The following is a 20,752-nucleotide window of genomic DNA, read 5'->3' as shown; positions in this document are numbered from 1 at the left end:
CAACAATTCCACGAGGACTCGCATGCGTGGCTGACAGATCATTGGTGGTCGTGGGCAGATGTCAATTTCTTTCCCCATTCCAGAGTGCTGCCAAAAAATGTCAGGGCATGGCTGTCAGCTTCTTCTGGAGTGAGACGTTAAGAGGCAGCAGAAGGCAAAAGCCCCAGTGTCATTGATGACCTAGGCTTGGATTTCATTTATGTGATATCCTATTAGTTACGTAGACCAGGCCTACTTCAGTGTGGACGGAAACACACAGGGGAATGAACCTGGGAAGAGAGAATCAGTGGAGCATTTTGGAGGCTAGAAAGCAGTGATTTTTACTTTCCAAAATAGATTTTGTTTTGACATATTTTTCTTATTTCAAAACGAATAAATATTGGTAACATAAATAAAATTCATTTTCTAAATGCCCCAATACCTGTACGCTTTGAAACTATCACATTATATACCAACGTGTGTATGTCCTTTTGTAATTTTTACATTTTAAAGACCTTATTGGTAGAGAATTCCTAAAGCACATCTAAATATGCTGTGAGTGTGTTTTCCTGGCATTTAAAAATATTCAAACATCTCCCACTACACTAAGGGATTAAAAAAAATTATACCAAAGGTTTTTTTCCCCTCAGTAAATAAGCACTGCTTTTTCTTCTTATTCTGCTGGTGGACCAGGAGGTCTCCACAATGCTTATTCTTCAAAGGTTTTGCTTTTGGTATTTTTCCCCCCATGAAAGCCCTTGGACTTTAGAGGTGCTTTGAATTGGAAGCACTTGGAATTCAGAAGCAACTAAGACCCTTTAATGCCTTTACAAAGCTGGACTAATTTTGGAGAGAAATCTGATATGGCTGGCTCTTCCATGGTAGCACAATCAGAAATTTTACGTAAACATAGTCCGTACCTCACACCCATTCTGAAATCAGAGAACCACCAGCCTCTCAGGTCTGCTTCTGAGGGAGCCCAGTGTCCTTGACGGCTCCACCCTACTTGCGCCAGATGGAGTGTTCCATGCTGAGGAGGGAAGGCGGTCCCCAAATATTGGACATTTAGTTCCGTAGAGAGTGCACGCTCTCTAAGAGAGGTTCTCTGGAAAGACTGGCTATTGTGGTGCTTTCAGCATCACAAGAGGAAAAAATGAGCTTCAAGAAACTAAGAAAGGCCCCAGGTTTTGGATCATAGAATCCACATGCACCCCTCATCGTCCCATTTTCCTCACTCGTAAAAGGAAATACTCTTCTTCTGTTCTTCCCTCCCTCCCTCCCTCCCTCTCTTCCTTCCTTCCTTCCTAAAAAATACACTGGTAATAATGGATTTATTGTAGAATAATTAGAAGATAAAGAGATAAACAAAAGGAAGAAAAGTCACCACCCAGACTTAACCACTTTAAATTTGAGCACGTATCCCTCCAAACGTGTTTTCCTATTGGTTAGCCGTTTCTTGGTTATTCTGGGTTAGAAAGAAACAAACTGTTTTTCTCCTTCATTTTACATGTTGAGGTAGACTGTCATGTCAGATGATTCTTTGGGCACTATTTCTTAATTTGAAAGTAACTGAAAAGGTATGGAAAATATTAGGCAAAATTGAACACAATTTTCATGACATAGTCACCTGTGTTTCTCTTTGCCTACTAGTTTTCTCCTAGTGTGTAAAGATGGGGGAAAGCAGGTAAAGAGGAAGGAAGAAAGTTTGCAGGAGAAACAACATAAAACAATGAGAACAAAAATCAATTAAAATTTAAAGACATTAATGTTTCCGACCAGTCTGGAGAGAGGAGTGGGTGTCAGGGAGACCACATGGCCTGGCACTGGGGACACTGCGAGGATGGGGATGAGGATGGTGCCGAGAGCTGTTAAGCCAGGTGTCTAGACTGGAATTTGGTGCTGATGGCATCAAGGGATACAGCCCATCACTGTGTTAAACCTTGAGTGCCCTGAAAAGATTCTGATCTCCAGGCAGGGAGAGTGCAGTCAGAAACAAAGTCCTCACAAATTCGTGGCACTGGTCCCAAAGGCAGTTTGGTGACAGGGATGACTCAGCATGTGCCTTACTGGGGCTGATCAGAGTTGTTTTGCCACTGTACATGATAACCATGTTGGTTTGTTGGTTTCTTTGAATTACAGTTCAAATTGCCTTAATATTTGGTGCAAGAATATTAGACTATATCTGCAATTTATGCGAAGGTAAATTTGACTTCTTTGAACGGCTCTCGGACAGTTTGCTCCTGAATATCATTTCTTATCTGGATCTTGAAGATATTGCCAGGCTTTCTCAAACATCACACAGATTTGGAAAGGTAACAGTTAATTATTTGGTGTCTATATAGTTTTCCTTGTGCTCCCTCAAAGTTTTCTTTTTCTTTTGTAACATAGCAGTGGTTTATTGTTTGCGTTTATTCAGCAAGCATTTGTTGAATACTTACTTTAATGGCAGGGCACTGTCCTAAGCACAAAAGCAGTAGAGAGGAGAAGACATTATTCCTGCTCTCCAGGAATTTAAAGTCCAATAGGAGAGAGCCACTGGCAGATCCATTATATTACAGTTTCCATTATAATACAATATAATACAATACATTATAATACAGTTCAACAAAGGGTGTGTGTATGAGGTATAAAGACAGTGCCAAGTGATTTCCTCTGCTTGGTTTCCCAGCAGGGGTTAATTTATCTGGGTTTTGAGGGGAAAATGAGTTCATTTCCCCATAGGTGGTCTAGCAGACTAGAGGCATTCCAGGTCAGGGGGCATTCCAACGCAAGACAACAGCTCAGGCAGAGATATGACTGCATAAGAATAACGCAAGTAGGGTTACCCCATCCATTTCCATTTCTGCCAATAATAACCCTTTGCTGAATTACCTGTCTCCCAGTGTGGAAGGTTTAGGGGGATTGTTCATCAGAGTGCCCCCAGCTGACCAAATGGACTCTCTCGCACTCCTTTGAATCCTCAGCAGAATGACACACGGAGCACGCGCTTGGGGCTGATCCACCCAAAGTGAGAGCCCTGATGCAACTATTACCAACTCCTCCCCCTGGATCCCGGAGGGAGTCTGGGCTCCTGCTCCGCTAGCTCTTCCCAAACACACACACCATCCTTCCGCTAAATCCATTTCTGGTTTAACTTAATCTGGGTTGGAGTCTGTTGTTTGCAACCAAAGAACCGTAATTTACTCCATATTTAGATGTAATATAAACAGGCCAATGTTCATTTCTAAAAGAGCGTGCAGCATTGCCCAAGATGATTCAAATCATAATCTTATTATCTGAAAAGTCAACATTTTTCACGACAATGCAATACAATTTCTTGATTGTTATATATTAATTTAAGCATTATATATAAGATTAAGTATAATCTGTATTGCTTAATATATCCCTTTTGAGAATAAAAAAACATATTTTTACTTGATTTTTTTCCCCCTAAAAATGGAGAGCCGGAAACAAGTGTGAGTAATCCTTGTATATTTTTTTTGCCATTAGAAAATGTATTAAAGATTTTGTATTTGCTGTTGATGAGAAGTTGATTATTCACACTTTCAGAGAAAGAGAATTTTAAGTAAATAAAATATACTAATGGGGATCTACTGAAAGCTTCTGCCAGGGCAGGAAATAGCAGCCACTGCAGGGTCTTGTGGAATTTATTCCTTACATTGAGCAACTGTTTTCTCTCCAGGTTTTCCTTACTTCCGCACACTATTATTCTCTCTCTCGATGTCCTGCCATTATTTTAGTGCCATCTTGAAAATATCCTTCATAATTTACCTGGTGCTCTACAGTAAGGCTTTTCTAGGTTGCTGATTTCAGCCCTAAGTATCCTGCAGAACAGCGTTGTTAGAAGACGGAACGTGGTCCCAGGCCGCTGCTCTTTTCTTCCCATGCAATATGAACCACTCATTTAAGCTTTCAGTTTAAATTTTTCCTGTGTTCCATTTACTGTTTTTTTCCCTTTATTTATAAACTCTTATCATTTACCTCTTTTGTCTTGCCATTTATTTAATTATCTTATTAATGAAAAAAAAGGCTTCCACTTCAAGCTTCTGGGGACAAATTTATTAACCAACTGTGTCGGCTCCCGGCTCTTGCCCCTAATCTCAGAAGGCAGGAGCTCCTCTCCTACTCAAGGCCAGTGCCACCTGCCACCTGGGCTCCAAGGTCTAACCCTAGGGACTTTTCTGTCCCTTATCTCCTTTCTCTTCAGTTTTGTCGTTATTCTTTAAAACTTTATTTATAAATGTTTAGATTTATAAAAGTGTTATAAAGATAATACAGAGAGGTTGCGTAGACCCATTAGCCAGCTTCCCCTCATGCTAATATCTTACAGAACCTGGGACATTTATCAAAACTGAGCAATATTGGTACAACACTATTAACTAGACCACAGACTTTGTTTTGTTTTTTTTTTTCTTTTTTTTGTAGATAATTATTTTTTATTGAAGGGTAGTTGACACACAGTATTACATTAGTTTCAGGTATACAACACAGTGATTGAACATTTATATACATGATAATTCTAGGTACCAGCTATCACCATACCAAGTTGTTACAATATTTTGACTATATTCCTTATGCTATACATTACATCCTGGTTACTTATTTATTTTACAATTGGAAGTGTGTACTTTTTTTTTTTTTATGAGGGCATCTCTCCTATTTATTGATCAAATGGTTGTTAACAATAAAATTCTGTATAGGGGAGTCAATGCACAATGTATAATCATTAATCCACCCCAAGCCTAATTCTCGTCAGTCTCCAATCTTCTGAAGCATAACGAACAAGTTCTTACATGAAGAACAAATTCTTAAATAGTGAATAAGTTACATGGTGAACAGTACAAGGGCAGTCATCACAGAAACTTTCGGTTTTGATCATGCATTATGAACTATAAACAGTCAGTCCAAATATGAATATTTGTTTGATTTTTATACTTGTTTTATATGTGGATACCACATTTCTCTCTTTATTATTATTATTTTTAATAAAATGCTGAAGTGGTAGGTAGATGCAAGATAAAGGTAGAAAACATAGTTTAGTGTTGTAAGAGAGCAAATGTAGATGATCAGGTGTGTGCCTGTAGACTAAGTGTTAATCCAAGTTAGACAAGGGCAATAAAACATCCACGGATGCAGAAGATTTCTCTCAGAACAGGGGGGCGGAGGTTCTAAGCCTCACCTCTGTTGATCCCCAATTTCTCACCTGATGGCCCCCCTGCGACTGTGCCTATCTTAGGTTGTTCCTCCCTTGAGGAATCTTACCCGTCTCTGGCTAACCAGTCGTCTTCCGGGGCCATACAGGGAAATCCACAGACTTTGTTTTTATCAGTTTTTCCATCAATGTTCTTTTACTGTTTCAGGATGCACTCTGGGATACTACATTGCATTTAGTTCCTATTTTTAAATCTTTCTTTCAATTGCTTTTTCCTTTCAGTACATTTTCTCAAATGGGTCTCATCCTTCAAAAACCAAAATCTCTTGACTCTATTCTTATCCAATCTCTTTCTTTCCCTCCTTGCTTGGAAAAAAAAATGGTTTACACAGAAGTTCACATTCAGCAAACTGACATCATCAGTGGAAGTGAGATTTTATAATCTGTGATGAAATGAGAACAGCGAGGGCAAAATGAAGCTGGACATAAGCCAAATGTATTCCATTTAAATGACCATCCTCTATGGGAGGTCAGGCCTGCTTCTTTTGGGGAGAGTTAAAATGCTTCTTCTTTTATGAAGTAGTGGCATTAAACATGATCGTTTTAACAACCTATCCTTACTTGGCAAAATTAAAAAGTCAGCAACCTTATTTTGGCATTTTATTTTTGTTTGATTTCTAGAAATTTCACCGGTCCTGTAGCATCCAAAATTCCAGGCCGTCCATCGCCACCTCATCTCCCATGTCCCCTCTTACTCGCATTCACCTTGGCTGTGCCTCAGGAATAGCTCTAAGACCCACTGAGAAAATCTCTCCTGGGTCACATTTTGGCTGTGGAGAAACAGATTCTTCCTCATGTCCACAAACGCCCTTATGATTCCCAAGTCTGGCCCCACAGGCGAAGCCCCTAGGGAGCAGGTGAAAACAGGTGCCAGGCGCACACTCGAGACTGTCTGATTTGGTGGGTCTGAGGTGGACCCAGCATCTGTGTTTTTAACATGTTGTCTTGGTTTTGCAGCAACCCAATTCTAAGAATCCAGTCCAAGAATTTGGCCAATTGATATTAAAACTGCACAGTAAAGATCTCAAGGATTCTAAACAGCTGGAAACGAGGATGGACAGCTGGGTTCTGTTCTGTGTTCATCTGCTTCCACCATGAGCCTTGGGCAGTGCCCATCCTCTCTTGGGCCTTAATTTCCCCATTTACGAAAGGAGAGGCTTTAACTAGATAAGCCCCAGGACCCTTTCAGTTTTTGATAGTTTATGTCTGTTAAGTTCATACACCACCACCAGGAGGAGCTAGAGCTACAAGTAGCTGTGCTTTGAATCAAAGCAGCTGGGCCCATAAGAGGAGTACCTTGTTTTTTTTCAACCTGTCACTTAACACAAAACAAAAGAGCCCTAGGGCTTGGGAGTCTTAGATGGGGGTATTTCATAGACTAATTTATAATATAAATCAAAACTAAATATTTTCATTTTAAAATATGAGTCATAAATGAAGTTACACTAGTGGCAATTTCAGCTCTTTTGCTGATACAAACCTTCATTATTTTCTCCCATAATCTCCATTATATAAGACACACTGATATCCCAAAATGTATGGTGCTGGTAATGAGATAGCCATTTACACTAATGTTCAAGTTCAAATCTTTTAAAGGAGGTTCAGAAGATCTGTTTTGTTTTTTAACATTAAGACATTTTCCAAGAGTTTTCCTTTCTTGTTTATATTTTGAATATGTTGTAATCTGAGTACAGAAACTAAAGATGGGATAAGATAATGATTTGACTAACAGAATGTTGTAGGGACTGTCAATATCATAACATTTAGTGTTGCTGTTTAACAGTAACCATTATGTGAATATATAATCATTTTTGTTTTGGTATTTATACAGAAAGGATCTTAAGTAATTATGCTTTATAATGCTATTCATTTTTATTTGTAATTAATTCTTTTCCCTTATTAGAGTACTTATAGAATAAGTAAATTTTAGAACCAGTAAAGAATACTGGCTGCTTTCTGCTCAAAAGTGTGATGTGATGGTGTCATGACATAAGAGATACACTTACATGATTTCCCTTCCCCAGAAAGAAGTTAGGATGCTCAGGACCAAAGCTGGACAGAGCCCAGGCTGGGCTGGGTGGGGCTGGCAGAATGCTTGACTGCCTGGGTTGGGGAATGGTGGGTGTGGGCAGCTGCGTGTAGCCAGGTGAGCTGCAGTGAGTGGTAAGAGGACAAAGTCATGGCTCTCTCCGTGTACCTTCAGAAAGCTGTTGAATGCTGGATGGCTCCCAGTCCTGGTGCTTGGGGTGGGTATCACAGCTTGTTTTACCTGTGAGGCACAGGTTGGCATGGTAGTGGCAGCAGGCAGAGAGCAGTGCTGTGTCTCAGGGGAGCAGAGGGACAGAGCCCAGCAACTTTGAACAAGTTTGTGGGGTCAGAGGGCCTCCCTCCCAGAGAGAAGGGAGGCAGCCAGGCTTCCCCACCCTGCAAGGTCTCTGAAATGTTCAGGGCTTCACCCCTTAGATGTGGAGTATCCATACCATGTCCAGGCCCACAGGTTAGGGGGTGAAGGCCCACATGGAACCCTTCTTAGAGCACATTACTTTCAGGAAGGACTTGCAGATATGTTAAGTAAGGGGTCAGAAAATCTCCATTTAATAATAGTGTTAGTAGCAGGAGACCAATGAGAGTAGTTACCATAAATAATGGTGCCAACTGAAAAATCATATAAGGAAAACTTGGATAAATGGAAACTGAATTGTGGCACCTTCGAACTGGAAGGCAAAATGGCCTTGTGCAAATCCTAGGCCAGAGGGGCCTTGTCTGTCCTTAACCTCATGGCACCTGGTTAAAGCCCAGACTGCAGAAGAACCTCCCAGGTTACTCTCAGAGGATGACTCACTTTGTCGTGCTCCAGGCAGGCTTGGGGATTAGATAGAATCTTCGGGGCCACTGTGGTATGTGGTATGATGTCACATGTCCATAGGACTAAGAGCAAAATATTTGTGGATGGGACCCTAGACCAGGAATGGGTGGATAGACATGCTGGTTGGTAGTCTCCAAGGGCTGCTTGTTTATTTTGATGTGGCTCTCTGCTGAGTAGCTGTGGTGAACTAAGCTGTCAGCTGTATAAGCCCAGGGGAGAGATGGCTTGAGCGAAGGTTTTAAATGAATGCCAGCTTAGCAGGAGTAAGCCATGCTCCCACTGGAGAAGTTGTGGCTCTGGGCAGAAGGTCGGCTGACCACATCATTATCAGTCTCTTGTTATGTGGATACTTGGAAACTAACCATACAATATTGAATGTATATAAATTAATTATGCAATACTTATAAGTACAGTTGATCCTTGAACAACATGGGCCTTAGGGGTCCCTTCCCAATCCCCCACCCCCACCCCCTGTGCAGTCAAAAATCTGTGTATAACTTTTGACTCTCCAAAACTTAACTATTAGTAGCCTACTGCTGATTTTATGGTAGTCAATGATAAAACAGACTAGTATTTACATATTTTATGCATTTGTAACATACCTTTCTTAATTTTCTAGATATTTCCAGGCTATGCAGTTCATTTATGAGTTTTCAAATTGTTGCAAATCTCCAAAAATTGTTCCAACATATTTATTGAAAACAATCCATGTATAAGTGGACCCACGCAATTCAAACCCTTGTCAAGGGTCAACTGTATCTTGCATTTTGCATCTTAACTGAGATCAGGAATTGATTTATTCCACTAATCAAGTGTTGTCTTGTCCTTTGATATTTGTGCACTCACCTCTGTCCTCAAAGAGGAAGTGTCCGAGGCAGGAGCTGTGCTTGGCATGTCTTCATGCTTGTGTAGTGTTTCCTCCCGGGTCCCACAGGCCGCAGGAGCTGGACAGGGACTTTGTGAGTGACTGGATGACTTTTGCTGGAGCCGTGTGTGACATGACCCACCTCTGGCTTTTTCCACCCATAGTTGTGCAAGTGTGACAAACTGTGGGAGCAGATCGTTCAGTCTGCCTGTGACCACATCACCCCTGACATGAGGGCCCTGGCCGAGGACATGGGATGGAGACAGATGTTCTTCACCAACAAGCTGCAGCTCCAGCGGCAGCTCCGCAAGAGGAAACAAAGACAAGACCAGACGGACAGTCAGTTTTAGGGATGCATTTTCCTGTCTGCTGGGAAGTTGAGTCATGGTTGTGTTTTTTTTCATGTGTCCAAATCTCTTCTGTTTCCTTTCATTAAGAACTATGAGGTTTTGCTGATTCAGGAGCCATCTGCAAAGCACAGAGTATCTGCCCGCACGCACAGCAGAACCTGACCCTGCAGTCCACCTAGTAGTGCAGTGAGCATCGTGGCCCTGAGCACGGGGCTGCAGGACCCAGAGTCCCACAGCATGTCTTCCCCATCCCCTGACACCCCTGAGAAAAGAAAGGCTTCTGCTGTATAGAAACAAACAATAAATGGTTATTAGCAGATTTTTATCACATAGCACTTTTATCTAGGCATTCGAAAGGAGAATGGGGCTTTTGAACCTTTTCCGTGTTCATCTGACTCATCTGTTGCGTCACTGACTCAGCCACGGAGCAGGTGGCTGCGTGTCCTCTCAGGGAACTGGTGCAGGGTAGGGGAGGGGGGCCTGGTGAGTGCAGTGGCCATCCAACAACCTTCCCCCAAGTTGTATTCAGGGACCCCCATCTGGTGGCCTGGGACATGCCGGGCTCCATCCTCCCCACAGGCAACCTCTGACCTGGCCCTGGGGCATGGCTGGAGAGAAGGCTCAGCTTTCTGCTTGCAGACCTTGTCCATAGTCCAACTGCCCAGGACTTCACATTGTCATGTAAATCTTAGAAGGATTTCTTAGAAGGGTGCTGCTCCCCAAAAGGAATGTGACAGCTACGAATTTTATAACAGGGATTTTTAAGAACACAGGCTGGGGTAACGGACTGGAAACCTAAGCACAGTTTGTATCGTCAACTTGGCAGAGGGGCAAACAAAGCATGGATGTAAGGGAGGAAACTCTACCTCCGTGGGATGGGTTATTTAGAAATTGCTTTCTTCCTATGCTCTCGGGCTGATTAAGTATCCCCAGACATTGAACTGAGAGCAGCAAATAATCTAATGGCTCCTTTTAGGCTACTGAGCAAAGTAGCTTTCAATGTCCCATCCCCTTATCATTTCTTTTTCTCTGCAACCTCCACTTCAGTACCTGGAAAAAATAACCGAATCCCTCCCCGCCCCGGTGCAGAGCTGTCCCTGATGATACAGTGGGGCCTCCTGAGCGGGGCAGGGGAGGCAGGCTCTGAGGGCCTTCCCCACCTACGTCCATCTGGAACAGTCCCATAGCTGCTCTAGTGACCAATTACTACTTTTTATTAAACCTGCATTAATTTCAAATCAGATTTTAACCCTTATCCACACACCCTTAGCACTCAGTCACCCATGAGATTCCCAGTGACACCTGTGAAATCAAGCACAAGCTGCTTCCTGGCAGATGAGGAGCCTGTCGAAGTTTCATGTGCATTTGGTCCAAGCAAAGGTTTAATTGGCGAGAGACCCTGGCCTCATTCCCTGCCAAGGACAGATTGCCAGGGCGGCGCGGGTGACTGGCACGCAGGCGGAGGGCACCTGCTTCTGGGTGGCTCCTCCTGTCTCGTTTCTCCCTGATGTTCCAGACTTGACTCACGGCCAGGTTTGCAGTGACAGAACATAGGTTACTACGCTGTGTGTACAACGACCGTGTGTATGCACAGGTTGGCATGTCAACGTAACTACGTAAATATGAAATTTCACTCATTTGTAACTTCCATGCAAAATGTCAACAGCTAAAAATGTCATGTGTAGTTGTTCCATCACCTCCCTGAGATCCTGAAAGCTCATGAGCATGCATGAGATTCAACATGAATCATTAGAACACAAAACGGCCATTTGAAAATTCTTGTCTATATAAAATAATCAAAATAAAAAAATAGATGTTAATGGTAAATAACTAAAAATGAGTTAATATGTTGACCATTGTTAAGTAATAGTTAAAATAACTTAGGTTACTAGATTATTTCAGTAATTATTTGCCCTAATAACTTGGATGCTTTGTTACCTGATTATAATTATTTTTGCCAAAATATAACTATCATCAAACTAAAATCCTGCATGGCACCAGGATCCTCAGTGGTTGAAACTCTTTGTCCCCCTCTCCGGGGCCTCATTTCCCATGTGAGATCCCACATGACAATCCCACTGAGTAGGAACAGGCAGCCAGGGTCCTGCCTCTCTGCCTCTACTGACAGCTTCCATAGGGACAGAAAAATCCGCTTGGTGACATACCACTTCAGAGTGAAATGCCACAGCATTTATACTCTTGCCCTTTCTCAGTCAAAAGTGTTTCTACTCTGTTATCATTTGCCATTGTAACTGTAAAAGCAAAATACTGATATTTTCTAATGGTTTATACGTTTAGTGTTATAAGAACAATTTATTAACAACAACCAATGTGACTAATTTTATAAACTAAAAAATATAAATATATTTTATCTAATGTCAACTTCCCTTACTGCTCTTTTCCTGAACAGGTTGGTATAGTATGTGCATTAAACCGCGGTTATATGGAACCCAAAATGTTTTATTTTACCGAGTAGGCTCAGGAACTTAGGATGAAGGTATGGTTTGGGGAGAGAGTGGGTATCAGGGGTAGGGACAACACCCTAGTCACCACTTGTCAGTGTTTTCTGAGCTGCTGGGTACAAGATGGTCATCGGGCCTCATTTGTAACCCGAAATGGACTCCTAAGATGCTGAAGAATCACCTAGGACAACCTTATAAACACATAAAACACTTGTGCAGCATAGTGTTTTGCTGTGAGCTGTAGTGTAATGACCTTTATCTTTAGTTTGCTAAAATGATACACAGCGAGCAAGTATCCAGGCCTTTCAACTCCGAAATGCATGTCTTTGATTGGATATTAAGAACGTTAAGTAGACAGGCTACCACCATTCCAAAGAAAAATACACATCTGTGGTTAAACATTATCTATCAGGTTCACAAAGTAAAACAGTAAAAACTGTTTATTACTTTGAAATGAGATCACCTGTACACTGGGATAGCATTAGTCTGCCCTTGTGACATGGAACCCTCAGCGTCAGGAGCTAGAGAACCTCGTTTCCTGCTTGTCAAACCCCAGATCTATGTGCCCCCAGCATAGACTTCCATTCAGATGATTTTCAACAGTGAACTCTGTTCTGCGCATCAGGAAGTCTGAAGGCCATAGATCCATGGTCACAGAGTTGGAATAACCTTAGAAGTAATAATAACAATAATAATAACAGCAGCTTCTGTTAATTGAGTGTCTACTTTGTAGCCAAGAAATAACAGGTAGTTACCAACTTAATTCTTACAACAACCCTTGAAGGTAAGTGATGTAATTTCTGTCTTATGGATCATGGGTGTATAAACTATGGCATAAGCCTAATCTGCCCAGCCACCTGTTTCTGGATAGTTTTCTTGGAACACACTTGATGTATTACTTATGGCCACTTTCACACAACAATAGCAGGTAATCACGATACACACTGTATGGCTTGCAAAGCTAGAATTATTCTCAGAGAGGACAAGTTAATTCTCCCAAGTTTTCCTAACTAACAAATAGTAAAGCTGAGATTCAAACCTATACCTACAAGGTTTATGTTCTTAACCACAAATGCCACCTTCCCCTTCACGGCCAACAGCACATTTGGCCAGTGGAGCCTTAAAAGGTGGTGGGGTTTCCCTGAGGTCACTTGTGACATTGGGAGGGGGAGGGCCTTGAGCTTAATAGGGGACCATGCTGATTTAGTTGTCCAGAGAATATTCCAAGCTTTTGATGAAGTTATTGTTCATCTTTTTCTACAAACAAGGATCTTAAGTTCATTGAAATAGTAACTAAGGAGTAAGTTCTTCTTCAAGACCCTCTCACCCCTCAGGAAAACTAAGTAAGGGACTGAGTGAACCAGTGGCTCCCTGGGTCCTCCCCAAACTCAGGCCTCTCTCCCTGCCACTGCCGTCCATGTGGGGACTGAGCCTTCCCAGGGAACTCTTACCTCGTTCTCCTTCACCCGACCATGGAAGGGGCCCCCTGGTGCTGGTGTGAGGCCCTCGGCCAACCCTCTCCACGCTTCACCGTCGGAGTGCCTTCAGTGCACCGCCAGGCCCTCGGCCCCCCGCCCAGTTCTCTTCCCCAGGTGGCGAATGCTGCTGCTTCTCAGCCTTGGCGGTCAGCATCAGCCTTCTCTCCCCGCCTCCCTGTTCCTGAACATTTTGACTTTGGAAGCCTCGGGTGCACATGAGCCGGGTCCACGGGGCCCGCATGGCTGCTCACTCCGCAGCAGTCCCTGCGTTCTGGTGTGACGCCAGCCTCCCTTTTTGAGGGATGTCTTCTTGCTGTGAATCTGATCTCTGCCCTACCGTGGGCCTCCTGTGACCGGGCTCCTCCCATTCACCCCGTGGCCCTTCACTGGCTGTACTTCACTGCCTGTCCTCTTTGGACTGTGTGGCCAGCACAGCCCTCAGTGCCTGAAATGCTTGTGCCCCTTACCCCTCAGCACGTGCACGGGGCTGGCAGGCTGCAGAGCCCAGCTGGAAGCCCCCACCGGCTCCATCTGGCGTCCCTCCCTTGCCGTAACAGCCCCCATCCGTCGACTTCCTGGACTTCCCACGGTGCACCTTCAAACCTTGCCCCCCCCCCCCCCTTACAGACAGTAAGCCTGTCTCGGTGACAGCCTCACAGCTTCGCCGGAACCTCCCCGACCCTGTTCCTGCCTTCTCTTCCTTCCGCCCTCAAAGGCAGGGGTCACTTCATGTGCAGCGCTCACCTGAGGGCAGGGGTCACTTCATGTGCAGCGCTCACCTCTCCCACTGTCAGGGGCCGCGGTCCCGTCGCCTCCCCATTCTCTTGCATCTCCAGTATCTCCTCTTCACAGACACTGTACCCCACGCCTTCTCTTTTCTGACATTTGAGTCTCTCCTCAAAAAAAGCCTCACTTCATCCTGTCCCTTTGAGTGTCATCCTATTTCTCTCCTTTGTCACCAAACTTCCTAACTGTTCACTTAAACACTGTCGCCTCTGCACTGGCCTCTTCCTCCTGTAATTCCTTGCCTGCCCTCAGCCATCTTCTGAAGCTACTCCTTGGCCGCTACCCTGAGTTCTGAACCCAGTATCCCCTTCTCAGAGTTCTTTGTGACTTAATTTTCAAGCACTGTTCACTATCGGTTCCTCTGTGCCAGGCACGGGCTAAGCACTGGGGATGCTCGCGTAAACTGAACACAGCTCTACCCTTTTCTCCTTTAACATGCAGCGTTCTTCACTGGCTGGCTTCCTCCTCCCTGTCTGCTCCTTGGCTTCCTTCCACCTTTGAAGTATTCGTCTGTTCCCAGCCCCAGGTGGCCTGCAGATGCTCCTCCGCTGGGGCCGGTCCGTTCTCCAGGGCTGTTCACGGCTGGTGCTCAGCTCACCGCCGTGCAGCACCGTCTCAGGGCTTTCGTCCGGCTGCTCGGCAGGCTTCTGCTCTGTGCTGGGAGGCACCGTGCTAGGCGCTCGGGAAGGCCGTGAAGAGGACAGCAGGCCCCTGCTCTCACGGAGCTTACCTGATGGCGGTGGAGGACCGCACAGGTGACAGAGTCTGAAAACTTTCCTTGGAGATTCTGAGATGCTCCTCTGAGTGCGTGGGAAGGTGGGTGGGGTTAGTCTCTGCTCCCTCCTGTTCTCAGGAGACATGTGCTTGACTAAGGCACAGAGACACATCATCTGACGGCCCTCTTTGCAAAGGTGTTTTTCAGTGTGATCTTCACAGCTTCTTCTCTTAGATCGTCTCTCAAGGCTTTGTGCAACCTTCACCTACCTTTTCAGCCTGATCGTGCGCCTAATCCTGCTTGTTTCAGACTCTTCACTGGACCTGACGACTCCTGTGCTTTCCCAAGTCTGTGGCTTGGCTCACGTTCTTCTCCCACTGGCCCTGCCTCCGTGCCAGCCCCCTAACCAGTCATGCCCAGTCTTCAGGCCCTCTCACACCTGAGGTTCCTCCAGCATAATCCTTCTCAAAATGTGGTGCTGGGACTCCTGGGGAGTCCTGATACCCTTTTGGCAGTCTGTGAGGTCAAAGTATTTTCATCCTAATACTAAGACATTATGTGTCTCTTTCACTTGTTCTTTTACAAGTGAACAGAATTTTCCAGAGGCTACATAACCTGTGAAGATGTGACTGCTCTGATGACTAGTGGATGTGTGATTTTTTGTGTGTGTTTTCTAGAATTTTCTTAGGTAGTGAGTTTAGGATACAAATATGTTCCATTTCCAGAAGCTGATTCAATCTGTCCTCAGGACTTTTACTGTGCTCTTGCCAATTACTTTTGTTATATCTGCTATAATTTATGTAAGTTCATTATCATCCAATAAATTATTTTGATATCCTGAAGTTTTCCTATGTGGACACAAAGTAGGTATACTTTGTTGTCTTATTTTATAGCGCAATTTAAAAATGATCTTCAAAATGATGCCTAAGTTTTAAACTATATAAAACATTATTTTAGAATTTAATACTTTACTCTAAAATTTGTAATTTGTCTTTATTATATTTAAGGATGGATCATTAGCTTTAAAAAGGGAGGTTAGAAATCTTGTTTCCTTAGCTCACAGCTGCACCATCTAGGCCTAAAGATGCTGAAAAAGTTGAAACAAACCTACTGAGAAAAGTTGAACTGAAACAAACCATTTCTCAACAAGTATCTTTGCTCTGGCTTTATGATGTTAAAATCTTACCTTCTTGGTACCTCTGAAGTTGTGGCATCATTTTGAGAGTAATCATTCACAGTGTAAAGAAAAAGCAACGGAATATTTGAAATGTAGATGTGATGAGTTCATTAAAAGCCAAAAATTGATCATTACAGCTTTTCAAACAGAAATGCAAAAGCCACTAAAGTACCACACAGGGTAAGTGTGCTGAATTGCCTCAAACAGCTACATATGCCAGTACAGCTGACACTGCTGAACGCCTGCTGGATAGAGTCAGCAAAAGAAATCACTGCGGCACCACTTTGCAATGATACAGTAGCTTGTTAAATTAAAGATTTAGTTGCAAACATGAAGGCTGAGTTAATATCATCACTGCAGGATTATACTTTTGTTTTGCACATGGACAAACCAATAGATGTGGCTGGACCCACTGTTCTGCTTGTATTCATCCAGTTTCAGCACCAACTAATCCAAGATCTTATCTGAGAATGCTTGGAAACAAACAGAAATGGTGCTGAAGCATTCAAAACACTAAATAACTTTCTTTACTCTCACGGTGGATCCAGAGCAACTGTGTCAGTGTTTGCACTGATGGTGCAAAAGCAATGGTGGGTCAAACAGCTGGTGCCTTGGCATGCATCAAAGCAGTGACACCAAAATATACCAGATGTCATGGTATTTTTTTCAGTCATGCACTTGCAGTCTAACAGCCAGATTCACTTGAGGATATCCTCGACGAAGCACTACGTATCATCACCTCTTATTAAGTCTTATCCTTGAGTCCACATCTTTTTAATGTTCTGTGCGACGAAATGGGAAGTGTATACAAAGCCCCTCGACTGCAAATCGAAGTCCAGTGGTGGTGTCTTGGGGGACGAGCACATCTGTAGCTGAGTTGTAATCTGAACTATTGCTTTTTTTTTTCACGAAACACCATGTTTTATTTGGCAGATACAGGAATGAAAATGATGCTGTCACTTTAAAGAAAATAACCGCAGTATTTGTTGCCAATGATTAATACTGAAGCTTTCAAAAGGAAATTAGAATTTTGGAAAATTTATATCAACCTCCATGAGCTTGTTCACGTCCTAACTGAGACAGAATTCACATACCATAAAATTCACCCCTTTAAAGTGTATGTAATTCCATGATTCTTACATAGTCACAAATTTGTACGACCGTCACCATTGTCTAGTTCCAGGACATTTTTATCACCCCAGTAAGATACCCTGTGCCCATTAGCAGGAACTTCCCATTAGCTATTCTGCTAATAGCTAATATAACTTATCTCTATGGATTTGCCTATTCTGGACATTCCATATAAATAGAATCATGTAATGATCACATGATTCTTAAAAATATTGTGTGAAATATACAATATTTGGAAGATCTATAAAACTAATGGACCAATATTTTCCAAATGACTAAGGCAGTATGTTACAAAATCATAATTGGGCAAAAGATCCATTCAAAGTGCAAGACAGTGCAATGCTTTTTAATGTAACATTATACAAAAAGTTCATTGAAATGGTGTCAGATTCCACACTACTACTAATCTTTAAGGAATACCACTGGTTGAGTTTTAGTGTGGTAGCCAAAAAAAAAAGAAATCCACAATTATTTGAAAAGAGTATTAAATTACTCCTCCCCTTTCCAACTACATGTATGTATGAGGCTGAATTTTCTTCATGTATATGAATCAAAACCACATATCCCAACAGATTAAATGCAGAAGCAAATAAGAGAATCTTGTTAATCTTCTAATATCTTCTGTTAAGCCAGATATTAAAGAAATTTGAAAAAATGTAAGGCAATGCCATTATTCTTACTAAAATATTTTGGGGGAAAATAGTTAACTTTCCACAAAATAGTGTTATTTAGATTACCAGAGTAGGCTCAGTTATTTTAAAGTGAACATAATTGGGAGCACATTAAACTTATTTTATCTTGCCCTTTTAGCAATATATTTTGGATGCTGTTTTCTAATTTTACATATGGATCTGTCTTTTAAGAAAAATATTGGCATAAATATTATACTTTATTTAACAGTTCCCTATTGATGGACACTTAAATTGTTCCCAGTCTTTTATACAACAAACAATAAATTTAAAAAACCCTTGTTCATTTGTCTTTGCTCCCATGTAGGAAAAATGTTAGATATGCAATTGTTGCATTAAAAGTGTGTGTATTTCAAATTAATAGCCGGACTTGGCACTTCTAACGGTCACCCTAGGTGGTTTCTCCACATAGATCTATGACCACATCTAGAGAAAAACTGTTCCAGGGCAAAGAACCAGATAATCATCAGTTACAATTTTAGGAGTTTCCCTCTGAAGGCCAAGAAAACAAAGATTCTATACAAAACTCACTGACCATCTTTAAATAGGGCAAAATTTATTTAGCTGTATGTAAATAAAAATTACTTGGATATGTGAGGGGAAAACTATAAAGAACATGGTATAAACATACAGTCAACCCTTTATGATACTTTCAAAGAACTGTAAATAATAGCATATTCTAAACAGGAAATAGTAATATATTTGCTGTAATTCTTTATAGCATTCTCTTTTATTCTGTTGTCAATATTGCAAGCAGATTTTACTCTGTTTTGGAAAAATGGGAACTTCTGATTTGGTAGATAATCACCACTTCCATAAATACACTAAATCAACAAACAACTGTACAAACTGAACATAAACAGGTCTAACATGAGTATAACTAAAGCCAGATCATTGGATAAAAAGTTCCTATTTATGATGTGCAATGAGCAAAACACAATGGCGATAGCACCATTCAGAACACTGAACACCATCTCTGGTTAACTTGGTGTTGTCAGAGAGTGAAAGTTAACGCAGTCATCGTTTCAAAGCAGACAACATGGCTTTCTAATCTCATCATCCTAATCTTATAGTAAATATATAAAGAGAGTGAGAGCATTACCTCAGCATTTAAGGTTACCTTTATCAAAACAGAGAGCTGGATTCTTTAACAGCAGCCAAAGCTGTAACAATAACAAATCAGTCTCGTTGTGTTGAACCCAGTGGAGTAGGACATGCAATTTGTTATCTATAATAATTTACAGGCAATTTTTGTATCACTGGAGAGAATACCCAGTGTATATATTAGCCATGCTTTTGTTTCTCCTTTCCATTAGCTGCCTTTTATATTATGGTTATTTTGGTGGCCCCTTTCATTACACAACCCCTCCCACCAGGCATGAAAGCCAGGAATCATGGAGATGAGACAAAAGGTACCGTCCGTGTAATCACTTGCTAATAGTTCTGAAGGGTTTGGTGGAATGAAAAACTCAAACTGCTGGCTAAAATTAGGCTTTGGGTAACATTCTGTGATTCCAATTACTACTACCATTCCTGCCTCTAATTACCAAGGATAATTGAGAATGGTCTGTACTCACTTCAGCTAAATTTGACCCAAGACATTGGCAATGATAATAAAGGATTTTTCTGTGTGATGAGCAAATTGTGAGTAGAAATTTAAACAGCTCTAAAATATGTGTAAACAAGCAAGGGAGCCAGAAATTTCAAAATGATTCTGGGAAGAACATTCTGTAGTCTGAAAAATGTTTGGCTTAGAAAAATAGAGATCTCGGATAAAGGAAGAGCATTATTTGATGTCATGGATCACAGTTATCTTTTGTATGAAATCAATCAAGAGAACTATTTTTAAAACTGTGCTGAGCTCAGGGAAATGAATTCTCTATATAACAAGAGCGTCGGAGATGGGCTGTTTGTTACCACTGCACCAATGTCAGGGAGGCAGACATCTGCAGGAGGGTGTTCCATTTATTACCCTCACAGCCTGATAGTCTTATACTTTGGATCAGCGACACACTTTACAAAGAATTTAACCACCAACTTCATATGTCAACCAGCAATAATTAGTTGTCTATTTTATTTATTGGGCAGGAGAAACTTGGAAAAAAATTTTTATAGGCCCAGACCATGCTCATAAACTAAGAGGTCATTGATACAAATAAAATGCCTGAATCATAGCCCTTGATTATGCACAACTAAGACTTTCACTAAGGAAATCACTATTATTTACTTAGGTTTTGTCTTTAGATTCAGTTTATAACTGGCTAAGATTGAATTAGGATTGATGGCATACATTTTCTTAGAGGAAGATTTAAAAATTGTACTCCCCAGATGCAGAATTCTTTCATAAAAATATAAACTGTTTAATTGTACTAAATATATTACCTTTGAAATTAGAGCTGCCTTTGTTTCACACTGGTAGATCAATAGCTCCCCATAACAACTAATTTCTGAAATCTAGTCATATTCTTGTGCTTAAAACCCATTTATCTGTGAGCTTTCCAGAAGCAGTTAATACTCTATTTTCACCTTACAAAGTAGTTGGGTTGAAAGCTTTTATTCCTCAGCTTTGTTTTAAAAGCTGTATCTAAAGCCCTAGTCCAGTGGGTGATGAGAGAGAATAGTTTTTAGAAGGGCATTTCTACCAATTACTTAATAGGCTGTCTTGAAATGACATTGTCATCTCTAATACCTTAATACCTTCCTGTATTGCTTCTCCCCAGATGGAAAGGCAGTTCTGCTTTCAAATGGAGTAAGGACAATGGCATTTACAAATGACAGTGCCAGTTACCACACAAAACGCTTTCCCACAATAGTCACAGGCTCCTCACAGCAACCATGTGAGGTAGGCATGAGTACCACAAAGAAATCTTACATGAAACATAACATGACACTAAACGTGTGCACCATCCATATATTTTTTTCTGGATTGTTCTATAATTCTAATACATGGTTGAATGAGTAAAAAGAGTATTCCTACCATGTAAAGTAAACCACATATATAGAAGGAAAAATCATATTTTTGTGTGATGTCATAGATCCACC

General features: G+C 41.7%; 2 protein-coding genes across 3 annotated transcripts in view; one reads left to right on the top strand and one right to left on the bottom strand.

The window, feature by feature from the left end:
• The window catches only part of FBXO36 (F-box protein 36), a 74,873-nt gene extending 65,282 nt beyond the window's left edge, over window positions 1-9,591 (top strand). Inside the window, exons 3-5 of one of the 2 annotated variants that reach the window (XM_036997774.2) lie at window positions 2,119-2,291; window positions 9,087-9,261; window positions 9,360-9,591. In XM_036997774.2, coding sequence (XP_036853669.2) covers window positions 2,119-2,291; window positions 9,087-9,261; window positions 9,360-9,367 — 356 coding nt within the window. In that variant the 3' untranslated portion in view covers window positions 9,368-9,591. Of the gene's footprint in view, window positions 1-2,118; window positions 2,292-9,086 lie in introns of both variants that reach the window. The other variant, XM_036997773.2, reaches the window with a different exon arrangement.
• Window positions 9,592-18,245: 8,654 nt separating this feature from the next.
• The window catches only part of SLC16A14 (solute carrier family 16 member 14), a 28,566-nt gene continuing 26,059 nt past the window's right edge, over window positions 18,246-20,752 (bottom strand). Inside the window, exon 5 of the mRNA XM_017680067.3 lies at window positions 18,246-20,752. Within this exon, the coding sequence (XP_017535556.1) occupies window positions 20,601-20,752 (152 nt within the window). The 3' untranslated portion in view covers window positions 18,246-20,600.

This window comes from Manis javanica, chromosome 12 (assembly GCF_040802235.1).
Source record: "Manis javanica isolate MJ-LG chromosome 12, MJ_LKY, whole genome shotgun sequence".
NCBI lineage: Eukaryota > Metazoa > Chordata > Mammalia > Pholidota > Manidae > Manis > Manis javanica.
Note: the sequence above shows the minus strand (reverse complement) of the source record. Positions and strands in the feature narration are given on the sequence as shown.